Raw genomic sequence first — 12,996 nt, 5'->3', positions numbered from 1 at the left:
AGTAAACTCAAAAGTGGCCAAAGTTTTTAAAAAATAGTCTTTTTTTAAATGTCTTTTAACGGGTTAAACCATCTAAAATTCAAATTCAAAGCGCTAGCTCCTGATACATCCAATCAAGCACACCACCAGAACTCTCACATTTACTCATTTTATTGATTCATATCAAAATTTTAAAATAAAGCCGATTTTTTTAAAGCCTCTAAATTAGTGTTGTTGGATACGCGCAAAAAAAAAATTCAAGGTTTGGTTTTGTTTTATTTCTTTTTCATACACAGAAAAAAATGATGGTAATATTCCTCAGGAATGGTGACAGATTTTGTGTTAAAAAATGTGTAGTATTGAATACATCAGGAATTGGAGAATTTTCATCAGTTTCTGACAAAACTTCATCAGGTTCACATTTTTACACATTTTTTGAGAAAACGTTTTTAAAATAATGCATTTTATCTGAGAAATTGTCAAAATACAAAGCCTTGGTGTAAAAGAAAATTCACTGTAAAAATATGTTATACACGTCAATATTACCTAAAAACGGAACTTTTTTCAAAAAAAAATAATTATTTTTTGAAATCTTGAAACAAATAGTTAGTTTGACGTCGACGTTTTTCGAAAAAATCGTCCTAAATGAAAAATCATCCAAACTTCAGAAAACTTTAGTGTTTTGGAATCAGTATATCCATTACAATTAGAATTAGTTGAAACTTTTCTGTATTTTAAGAATTTAATATTAAAATATTTTTGATTGAAAAATTTCATACATTTTGAAAAAAATAACATATTCTTTAAAATATTTTTTGTTACAAAGCTATGTATGTTTGAAAAATACTCCAAATTTTTTTTTTCATTCCCTTGTGGAACACCAATCAGTGAGGTACTCCTGGATATTAGCTCCTGAAAAGTGCTTAAAAAGTGCAAAAATGCCTCACGGCAAGAAAAAGAGGCGGTCCTCACCAGCAGGATCGGCAGATTTGAAGAAGCTAAAGAATGCCGAAGCGCTACCTGCAAAGCCAGGCAGTTTGAGCAAGGACGCTCGAAATTCGTCTGGAAACCAGTTCGCTACCCTCCCTGTGGACGTGAGCGAGAAGGAAGAATTTGAACGACGGGAAAAGTTGCCACCCATTTTTGTGAAAACATCGTCATCGGATTCGGTGCGAAAGTGGCTGACCGGGTTTATCAAATCTGGTGCTTTACGAGCTTCCATCCGCTTGTGTGCTGATGGACTCAAAATTCTGCTACCTACCAGAAAGGATTACAACTACGTTCGGGATTTCCTGAACAACACCAAGATTGAATACTACAGCCATGACGATCCAGGTAAACGCCCCATGAAACAGGTCCTCCGAGGCCTGTACGACATGGATGTGAGTGTGCTGAAAGAAGAGCTCAAAACTCTTAAGTTGAACGTGATCGAAGTCTTCAAGATGATGAGACACAACAAGGACATCAAGTATCGTGATCAACTGTACCTGGTTCATCTCGAGAAAGGATCGACAACGCCTTCTGAGCTGAAAGCAGTTCGGGCAATTTTCAACATCATCGTGACTTGGGAACGTTATCGTCCAGTGCACCGTGACGTGACACAGTGTTCGAACTGCTTGCAGTTTGGACATGGTGCGAGGAACTGTTTCATCAAGAGTCGTTGTGCAACCTGCGGAGGTGAGCACAAAACTCAAGCATGCGAAACAATCAACGAGAACATCGAAGCGAAATGCTTCAATTGCGGCGGCGACCATTCTACCAAGAATCGAAGCTGCCCAAAACGTGCTGAGTTTGTAAAAATTCGGCAGCAAGCAACGACGAGGCACCAACCAAATCGTCGCAAAACACCACCAGCATACACGGACGTGGATTTTCCTGCTTTGGCGTCACCAGGAGCAGGATCTGTTCGAGTGGTTCCAAATCTGCAGCCATTGCCGTTGAATCAGCGGCAAGAGTTGCAGAGAATACAACACCTCCAGGCTTCAGTCAGCAACCGAGGAAAACCAACCAACATCAACGGGTGAAGGCAGTAGTGACCTGTTTTCACCACAAGAACTTTTGAACATTTTCATCGAGATGACAACAACACTGCGTGGTTGCAAAACTCGTCAGGAACAAGTAAGAACTCTTGGAGCATTCATCTTAAAATACAGTTCGTAGTTTACTCGTTCTAGTGATTTTGAATATTTCAATGAATTTATTTTTTTTTAGTTTTAAGTTAGGATTAGTTGTTAAATGATTTTTTTTTCTTTTTTACCCAAATGTATTTGATTCAATGTAATAATGTAAAACAATTTGAAGTAAATAAATGAATATGAACAGTTAATAATAAAACGAAAAATACAACAAAGATGAAGAGCATTAGGCCATACCACTTAGCATGTAAAAGAAATGTAATTATTATAAGAATATTCAATAAAGACATATTTAATTTCAAAAAAAAAACTCCAAATTTTTGGTTTTTACAATCTGAGTAACAAATGATCATATATTGTTCGTACATTTCGAAAGGAATAAAAAAATATTTTTGAAAATACTCAAATTACTGATAACTGGAGCGAATCGGTCTGAATAGGGACAGCACGTTTTAGAGTTCTTAAAAGCTTCAAATTTGGATATGAATGTACACATTTTGTTGCTCTGAATCTGGTCCAACCAAAACCAATGAAAAATATAATAATAATTGGCTGCAACACTGCTGAAACAGTTGTCCTAATTCGCACCATGTGTCCCGATTCACCCCAGATGATAGTACAGTCCAGACTCGATTACCCGAAGTTTCAATTATGCGAAGTTCGATTAATCTTCGGATAATCGAATCACGAAAAAAATTGACTTTTTTTTTATTTTCTTACTTTAAACATCAAATTCGAGCTCTGAAACCCCATTTTAGTCAAATTAAAATGGTTGATTGCCTGAAAAACGGAAATAGCATTTTTCAATATTTCATCATCGCTATTTTGGCCGCCATCTTAAATTTAAAAAATCTAAATCACTTTAGAGTAGTTTAAGGGTCATATTAAAGCTCAACAATCAAAAATAAGACAACAAAATGTTTTTTTTTTGCAATTCCATCGTGAAACTACTTAATTTTCCTGTCATTCTTGAACGACGAAATAGCCTACTTTTCTGTACCAAAAATAACAGAATCGAATAGCAACACTTTTCAAAATAAATGCTGAAAAGTTGAACTTTTCAGCACTTGTTTCGAAAAATAACACTTTTCAGCATTTTTTTGATTTAAACGATTGATTGACAAAATACATGAAAATTTGACTTAAAATTGCACTTAATGGATGTTTTTCGGAATTGCAAAAAATGTTGTATGGAACTCGTTGCAAAACTTGATTTTTTCAGCACTCTTCGTATTTATCCAACTCGGTGAACCACGTTGGATAAATGTACGACTCGTGCTGAAAAAATCCTCTTTTTGCAACTTGTTGCATAAACTACTATTTCGTGATTCGATTATCTGAAGTATAATTTTGACAATGTAGTCGGATAATCGAGTTGGTATTCACAAAACATCGCAGGGGAATGCATTTTAAATTGATTTCAGTTGATTGCAGTCGACTGTATTACCCATTGTTGGTAAAAAGTGAGGAAGGCATCAACCACATAGGTGGATTAAGTTAGTTTTTAATATTTAAATTTCTACTAAAACTAAGTAGTTTTACGGAAACAAATAAGTTTTAAGCGTGGCCATGGAAAACTGTTGAGTTTTCAAAAAATTATATTATTACTTTCTAAATGAATGAAAAATTCCGGATTATTTGATACCCATATTGTAAAAAGATGAAACTTTGAGATTTTCTTTTCGAAAATACGTAGTTTTGTGAAAATGTTGAGTGTTTAAAAAAAAACACATATTATTAGTTTCGAAATGTACTGAAATAAAAATATTAAAACTACAACTATGAGTATTTTTTTAGAAATTACCTAGTTTTGTAGAAATTTTGAATATTGAAAAATATATATTTTTTTATATAAATGTATAATTATTTTCGATCGTTTACATTTTGAGTATTTTTTAAGGAACATTGCATTGGGACCATCCAAATACCACGTGGACACTCTAGGTGTGTGGGAAGGGGGGATTTATGGCGATTGTCCACGAGGTGGGGGGGAGTTGAGATTCCCAAAAAAGTGTCCACGTAGTTTATGGATGGTCCCATTCCAAAAATACTGGAAAAATACGTATTTAGTGAAAACGTTCATTAAATTTTAGTTGAAATGAATAACTGACATCATCCCAATTCAAAAAACAATTCAAACAATTTATGTTAGAATAAGAGTCCTATCATTGAACTTTTTTTTTATAAATTTTCCTTAATCAATTCCAGACCGTAACCCACCTTAAACTCTTTTTCCACGTCGTGTGCGCCATCGTGGTGGGGCTGCTGTTCGGCGACTCCGGCATCAATGCGACGAAAACAATCTCCAACATTGCCTCGTTCCTGGTGCACATCCTGTACCTGTGGTACACCACACTAATGCCGGGGGTGCTCAAGTGTAAGGTTTTTCTTTGCTTTATGTTCTTAAAAATTGTTATCTATCTTTGTCTTTTGGCTTTAGTTCCGTCCGAAATGAAGATTCTGCGTAAAGAATCGTTCAACAATTGGTACAAAATCAGGACATACTTTGTGGCGGCCATGTTGACGACCTTACCCGTTCAGGTAACAACTCCTCTAGAATGATTTTCCCAAAATAAGAATAACTAACGATTCACACCTCGTAGATCTTCTTCTCGATGGTGTACAGCTCGATAGTGTTTACGCTGACGAAGCAGCCGCTCGAGTGCGAACGCTTCCTGATGTTCATGGCGGTCCTCGTGATGACCACGGTCGTGGCCGACGGATACGGCGTCTTTCTGGGGACGTTCCTCAATCAAATCGTAAGTCCCAGTTCGAACTCCAGTCGTCCAGCAACTAATCTTCATTCCTCCAAACCTTGGGAAATTTGCAGAACGGAACCTTCATCGGGGCCATCACCACGTGCTACATGATAGTGTTCTGCGGTTTTCTCATCATGTTCAGCCACATGTCCGAGCTGATGAAGGCGTTCAGCTACTTGTCGACGCTGCGGTACGGCCTGGAGGGGCTGGTGCTGGCCACGTACGATAACGGCCGCACCAACATGATGTGCCCGGACGAGGAGATGTACTGTCACTACGTGTAAGTTGCTTTTTGGATTTGAGGGGGAGAAGGGTTCTGGGTTTTGGGTGGTTGGTAGATTTGCAAGCCAACAAACGCAGGGGCGAGGGGATTCTTCCAATAGTTACGTGAGCTAATCGGATTGGGAGCGGCTTGAATTATCGGAGGATTTGTGCTGATGCAACAAATATGGTTTTGTGGGTAACGAAATTGATTCAAGTTGGTATATAAAATTGTGTTGATATTTTTTATTTATTTTTTGGTTGAAGACAAACAAAGTAGCTAACAATGAAACAGCCTTCATAAAATAAACTAAATTTTATCCTTGTTCCTTGGTTCCTGATAAAAATAATTACACAAAAAAATTATGTGTCTGTCTTCAGCATCTATAAAGAAAGCTGAATTCAACAGATTATAAAATACATAAGAATTTTTAATAGTATTTTATGCAACGAGTTTCATCATGAGTAATTATTCAGTAAGTTTTATCGAACATACTGCACAGTAAAAAATAGTGTAAATTTGGAAGGTGTAATTTTGGAAGGTTGAATATTACCTTAGTGGTAAAATTACACATTTTCAGAGGTAAAATTACACATTTTTTCAGACATAAAAGATGTACCCCTTCCCAGATGTAGTATTACCATCATTTTTTTCTGTGTGCAATAAAAGTGCCCAAATTTAAAATAATTTAAAACAAAAACTGAATTTTGTCAATTTTATAAACAAATTAAGTATTTTTTCCCTTTGATCAAAAATAGTGCGTCCAATTCCCGGGACAAAATTCCCGGGATTTTTCCAAAACCGGGAATTCCCGAATCCCGGGATTTTTTGTATTTTGTCCCGGGAAATCCCAAAATTGGAAAAAATATCAAATTTTGGACTGGAAATTCAGGTTTTTTTGAGGAAATAAATGAACAACAATAAAAAAAATTAAGCACATTTCGAGGGTTTTTTTTATAAGGTCCTGTAAGCTTTTGTGTTTTTCATATGTTTATAGGACCTATTCAAAAAAAATCTAGATATAAGCATTAATTTGACTTTTGTTTAAAATTTACCGATCCGTAAATTACCTAGAGCTTTCAATATTTTCTTTTTCATTTTAAGTATTTTTGAAAAGACTATGTATATTTATGATTTTAAATTAAAAAAAAAATATCATTTTAAATAATTCTTCATGAAACATATTTGGCAAATCAAGACGGGTTTATCGAATTAAGACAGCTGTTTGAGTCATTTTTTGCATAATATTTTGATTTTTTTTATTGATTTCGGTTAAAACAGGAACGGAACAAAACAATTAGACACCGATCTCTAATTTAATTGTCTAAAATCTCCTGTACCTATTTTGACTGTAGTTGCAATTTTCCCAGTAGGCGTTTTTATATAAAACATGAATTTCTAAACATATCTTAAATTTAACATTGGTTAGTATATTTTTATTTGCTGTCTTTTTATTTGATATTTTAGACATTTAAAAATATTTTGTTAGGCTTTTCTATTCATCTCATATAAAAAAATGTGTTTATAAGAGACTTATTTAATTTGAATCACATTGGATAAGGAATTGAATTAGAAACCAAAGCACAACAAAGAACAACAAAAAGATCTTTCAAGCTATCTTAAATCTGCTATCCTTTTTTAGATTGAAGCGTAAATTATCACCAATTCTATGATTTTAAGCTTGAAAAACATAACAAATATAATGAAAACATAAAATTTCCCGGGATTTCAAATATCTTTTTCCCGTTTTCCGGGAAATTCAAAACCCGGGAAAATTGGACGCCCTTATCAAAAATGTTTGTATGCTTTTTTTAACTACTGCTCATAATTTCTATCTTGACCAACACAGAAAAAAATCATGGTAATATTACATTTGGGAAGGGGTACATCTTTTAGGTTAGAAAAAAATGTGTAATTTTACCTTTGAAAAAGTGTAATTTTACCACTTTTCTGTTGTAATGTCGCTTTTTCAGTCTAAATTGAGGTAAAATTACATCATAAAAGAGGTTATATTAAATCTTCGAAATTTACACATTTTTTTACTGTGAACGTAATGTTTCCTTTTAATTTAACCCTCTACAACCTAACCCCGCCTTTAGACGGGCTTCGATCTAAAAAATCGCCAAAAATCAATTTTTCAACCGATTTTTGATATTTAAAAAGCATTGGAAAGAAGAATTCTTAAAATTTTAGAAAATTTCAGGGTTGGAAGTTTAACTTGTTTTATGTGACTTTGCCAATGTTTTTAAAAATGTCATTTTTTTAGGGGTCAACTTTGGCTGTGTTTTTTACTAACATTTCCTATATTTTCAGTAAAAAGAAGTATGCAGTAATTTTTGTAGTGTCCCAGACTATGCCTCTACGCATTTTTTTTTGCAATTTAAATGATGATGGTGCGATTCTATGGCAGAAAATGTGAAAAACATGCAAAAAATTGAAAAAGTGACTGTAAAAACATGAAAAAATTAGATAGGCGAAATGTAATTATATTAGATGGTAGAGTAGGCCAAATACTACCAAAAACAAACATAAACTAAACAAGATAAATGCAAATTAAAATACTAAAAATGAAACAAGAAAAACATAAAACAAGAGAAGTAAAGTTTTTCGTAGAACAAAAGTTGCTCAAAATGACCTCCTGAACACGGGAAAAATAAATATTTTCGAAAAAAAAATTTGGGCAGTAGAGGGTTAACTGTTTTTTTCAAAGATTTTTTTTTATTTTGTCCATGCAGATAAAAGATCAGAGTTGAATCCATAAAGCTCAACATTTATTTTTAAAACATTGAACCACTATTTTTTCTCAAAATATTGACTTCTGAAGGCTTTATCTAAGCAACCAGCAGTTCGATCAGCAAAGTCAAATAGTAAAAAATGTAGAAAATTTCTGAGCTTTTCGAAAAAAAAATGCAAAAAATATTATTATTTTTGAAAATTTTGACTTTGCAATGTCTATAGCTTGAAAATGCCGCACTTCATTGAAAAAGGAAATATATTTCAGAGTGCTGATTTTTATCAGAGTTTTTTAATTTTAAAAAAATTGATAAATATTTTCCAAGAAAAATTTCCCGACGTAATATTTGAACAACCCCTAATGTTAAAAAAAAAATACAAACAGATGTGACCTTTTGTTCTATGGATTTTTAAATAAAAACAAGCCTAGTCCGACAAACTTCGTTCTGCCTTCGTTTGTTGACGTTTTTAGCTTCAGCCTCCTGTGATCAAAATTTGATTTTACAAGAGCTAGTACACGCAATGTAAACAATAACAAACACGTTTCGATCGACTGACTGACTGTGCAGTGTCACAAAGTTCGGTTAAATTTGGTTTTCGGAGGCTCAAGTTAGGGACCATCCATAAACCACGTGGACACTTTTTTGAGAATCTGTTACCCCCCCCCCCCCTCGTGGACAATTGTCCATACAAAAAAAAACTTTTTTGTATGGATCGTGGACAATCGCCATACCCCCAAGTGTCCACGTGGTTTATGGATGGTCCCTTATTAATAAAAATGTTAACAGTAGTCGGGCAAGTGCGTGTGTCAAGATAGCACGATCAGATCGAAACTCTTTTATATGAAGAGTGACGAAAATGCACGGAGTTTTCCAGTTTTTGTTGAATATCTTAGGATTGAAAGCGAATTTTGAGGATCTGTGAAGGTCAAATGGTGAGGCATTTAATTTGGCCCGAAATCGACGTGTGACAAGGTAGCATGATAACGACGATCTTGTAGATCTACAAAAATGAGTAGTATGACGAACCGTCCCACAAATATTAAATTTTGTAGTAATAAAAGAGATTTTTCATTAGAAAGCTTCAGAAGTCGACCAAATTTACTAAGAAGATGCTAACATAATTCAAATTAAATCAAAAGAAGAAGAAAGCAACGAAGTTGTCGACGAAAAAAAGTTGTCCACGAGAAAAAGTTGTGGCAAATGGCCTCTTGTTAATATATTTTTCCACCTTCTAAAAATGACGTCCGTACCAAAGGGTTTCCAGCATCGTGTTAGACTGGTCCCTAATCCGGAATTTCTTGGAGTTTTCTTTTTTTTGTGAAATATTCTTCAAAGAGTTGAAATCGATTTTAGCTGTTTTTTTGTAATTGAATGTTTCTACCTTCGTTAAATCTCTCTAAGTAAAAAAAAAATAATTTAATCCAATGATTACTGATAATGCTATAGCTGAAAGGATCTCCATAACTATACACTAGTTTATAAGTTAAAACAAAATGCATCATGCTTAGTACAAGAAATAAACATGAATTGAATTGAATTGAGTTGAAATCGATTTTCAAAGCAAATTTCTAAAAATAAATCTCATATATTCCACAGGAAAGCCTCCACGATCCTGAAGGACCTCGGCATGAAGCCGGAGAACTATCTGTTCAACATCCTGATGCTGGCGGTGCAGTTTGTGATCATCAAGGTGATTGGCTTCTGGTCGTTGAAGCGAAAGCTGCGCTGTGGCTAACGAGAGAGGAGAGGAATATTTCGAGCAACTCAATGCTCCACTAGGAGGAATCAATCACCAAAATTGCCAAATTTTGCCCTTCAAATCACTTTCGACGCGACCACCGGTTGGTTTGCGCGGGTGGTTTGATTTTTTTTAAGTTGGAGAGTTTTGAATACTCTTGGGAGGTGTGCACGATAGCGCTGACACTAATTGTGAGATATTTCAGCAAAAGTAGGGTAGGTTTTTTAGAGGAACACTTTTTTTTACTGTAACGGATTGTAGAACATTCCATTTGAGTTAGGGAGGAAGAAGACAAATACACAAAATCACACACACACAAACAAAAACAAGTACAAGCAACCATGTTGTGACAAACGGAAAACAAGTGCACTTACTTATTTTATAGTAAATTATGAATAGCTTTAATCTGAGAATGTGATAATTGCAGCTGAATGTACTTTAAAAATATACCAGTGAAATAAATTTGTAACGTCTGTTTTTTTGCACAAACTCGGTATAGTTGAGTTGTTTCATTCAAGATGACTGCTTGATAAAATTCCATTGACAAAAGCCTGTGAAAAGACAGCTTATAATATGAAATTGAAGCCAAACAAACACACATCTTGTGTGCTTTGATTCCAGCAATGATAAAACAAGGAACAATATATGCTTCCATTGTGAGGCTCAATCTCTAATCTCTGTCTTGTAATAGTCCTTGATTGGAAGACCAGCCAGCAGCCTCTTCAACAGCCTCCCACATCAGCCAGATAGATCCGCCATCATTGAAGCAAGTTCAAAAATATTAATTTCGCGTTGAGCTTTCACGGACTCCTCCTCGTATGAAATGATGATCCTATCGAGTTGAGCCATACGTCAATCAGACTACTTAAGGACCAGCAGCAGCAGATTTGAGACCTACTTTTTTTCGCCTTCTCTCTCCTCATCCCTGCTGTGGAAAAGTTTGAGCACAATTCAGGATTCCGACTGGCCTCCAATAGGCGGGCTCACATGGAGGAAGGCCGTCTATCTATCGCTCGCGCGTTGGCTTTCCAGTTCACCGAGTCGCGAATTGTAAGGCGAGTGAGCTCAGCCTTAGGATAACTAGGAAAGTGACTACTTTCTATGAGGAAAACGGTGGGGTTTGGGAAGAATATTGGGCAAAATATTTAATTAATTTCTTATAGACTTGCCAAATAAAAATGTAAAAGATATGGTTTTAAAAGTGTATACATAATTTGCGTTTTTATAAATGTGTACCGATAAGGGTTTTTAAATTCATAAATTCTTTTCAAACATTTTATTTATTTTTGACAGTCAAAATATATGAAAATACTGCATATAATTATTTTCATTATAAAATGGAATGATCGGTCAATACATATTTGTGTAATTTATGATCTCATAAGTCGATCACATTCCATCCACTGGCGATCAAATGGAGATATAATATTCTGCATAACATATTTTGATGGCGATGGACACTTTTTCGTCAATAGTGTAATCCGTATCGAATAAATAAATTGAAAAAGGAAGGAAGTTCTATGATGATTCATCCAAAAAAAATAAGACTTTATAAGAAAAATAGCAGTATAAGAAACAAATTTCAACAAAATATTTAATATTGTTGAAATTTGTTTCTTAATTGATTTTGAATCGATTTTTAATTAATTTACTCGTAGTTATTTCTAACTAGAACTTATGCTTTTTCACCAAATGTTTATGTCACCCTCCCCTTCAAGAACGGGCCAAAAAATCAGGGGAAAAATCAATAAAAGACCGATTCTTTCGTGACGGGACAACGTTTGTACGCATATGTTTTCAGTTTTTTGCTGATAACGTTAAAATCTGTGGGAAACGGTACCAATATTTATACAAATTTGGAAAGTACATTAAATTTCCAATAAGATTCACTCTAGCAAAAATTTTAAAACACAAAGTTTGAGTCAAGTGAGATACAAATGAAGTGTGACGGGACAACATCGTACAATTGGATCATTTTGATTTTTATACACAAAAGCTCTCCTAGTAAGTTTTCGAAAAAAACCTTTTTCTACAGTTGTTTCAAAAATGAAAAACGAAGATTTTACTTCCTGGATCACCCAATTTCGTCAAATTTTGTTGATTTGACAGGTACTTCTTTTCGTGACGGGACAACGCAGATAATTTGCAAAAGAGGGTTTTGCTCGCGTTGTCCCGTCATGAAATGAAGCAATTGTGAAAATCTCTACTGACTAGTCAACTTTAACTAATTTGGGGTCGCTGAGCACGAATATGACTCCTAGAATACTCCAAAGTAGGGGGAGAGGGGGTAGGGGGAGAGGGGGTAATATGCACCCCCGGGGCAAAATGCACCCCCTGCTTTTCTCGGTACTTGGAAGAATTTTCCGGGGAAAAATCATAGAAACTGGAAGCTTAACATTGCTAAACCATGCTGGAAAAATTTGAGCATCGCAGTATAAAAAAAGCTCAAGTTATTTGCAAAACTATAAAATGTTGTGTTTAAATCTAATTTTCGTTGAACCTTCATTACGATTTTTGAACAATATAAGAAGCATTTATTGATATTGTAAGTGTTGAGGTAAATAGTTTTTGCCATAATCTTCATTATTCTGTAGATAGATGAGTCCAAAAACATCAAAAATGCATTTTTAATTAAATTTTCTGCAAAAAGCGTGGTCGGGGCAAAATGCTCCACTGTGAAGCTCAACACTTACAATATCAATAAATGCTTTTTATATTGTCCAAAAACCATAATGAAAGTGCAAAGAAAATTAGATGAAAACACAACATTTTAAAGTTTTACAAATAACTTGAGCTGTTTTTATTTTGCGATGCTCAAATTTTTCCAGCATGGTTTAGCAATGTTAAGCTTCCAATTTATATGATTTTTCCCCGGAAAATTCTTCCAAATACCGAGAAAAGCAGGGGGTGCATTTTGCCCCGGGGGCGCATATTACCCCCTCTCCCCCTATATGGGAATGGTGCTAGAATATCCGATATTTTATGAAGAAATGTAACCGGCAATGAAAAGGTCAAATCAACTAAAGGTTGCTGAACTCGAATATGAGCCCTAAAATATTCCAAAATACTCAGGGAATGTGCAATCCAACATGGCGGCCAATATGGCGAACCTAGAATATTGGAAATTTTTATACAGAAATAAATTAGAATACTTTGAAGTATTCAAGAGGTCGTATCCGAGTTCAGCGATCCCAAATTAGTTGAATTTGACGAGTTGATTGAACTTAAAAATCCTTGTATGGTAGTTTTTCCAATCAGCCGCCATATTAGACGCCATCTTGAATATCTCGCTTCCCTTTGAGACTCAGGAAAATCAACAGGCAAATTTGGATTCAGGAGGGTCGATTTAGTCTACATCGATCAAAAACGGCTGTTACACGATTTGCTT

At 34.7% G+C, this 12,996-nt stretch overlaps 1 protein-coding gene across 1 annotated transcript in view; it reads left to right on the top strand.

The window, feature by feature from the left end:
• Positions 1–10,097, top strand: part of LOC6032427 (ATP-binding cassette sub-family G member 1) — a 78,073-nt gene extending 67,976 nt beyond the window's left edge. The window contains exons 8-12 of the mRNA XM_038254336.1: positions 4,323–4,491; positions 4,555–4,655; positions 4,718–4,873; positions 4,945–5,153; positions 9,467–10,097. Coding sequence (XP_038110264.1) covers positions 4,323–4,491; positions 4,555–4,655; positions 4,718–4,873; positions 4,945–5,153; positions 9,467–9,605 — 774 coding nt within the window. The 3' untranslated portion in view covers positions 9,606–10,097. The remainder of the gene's footprint in view (positions 1–4,322; positions 4,492–4,554; positions 4,656–4,717; positions 4,874–4,944; positions 5,154–9,466) is intronic.
• Positions 10,098–12,996: the final 2,899 nt, after the last annotated feature.

Source organism: Culex quinquefasciatus, chromosome 2, assembly GCF_015732765.1.
Source record: "Culex quinquefasciatus strain JHB chromosome 2, VPISU_Cqui_1.0_pri_paternal, whole genome shotgun sequence".
Classification (NCBI taxonomy): Eukaryota; Metazoa; Arthropoda; class Insecta; order Diptera; family Culicidae; genus Culex; species Culex quinquefasciatus.
Note: the sequence above shows the minus strand (reverse complement) of the source record. Positions and strands in the feature narration are given on the sequence as shown.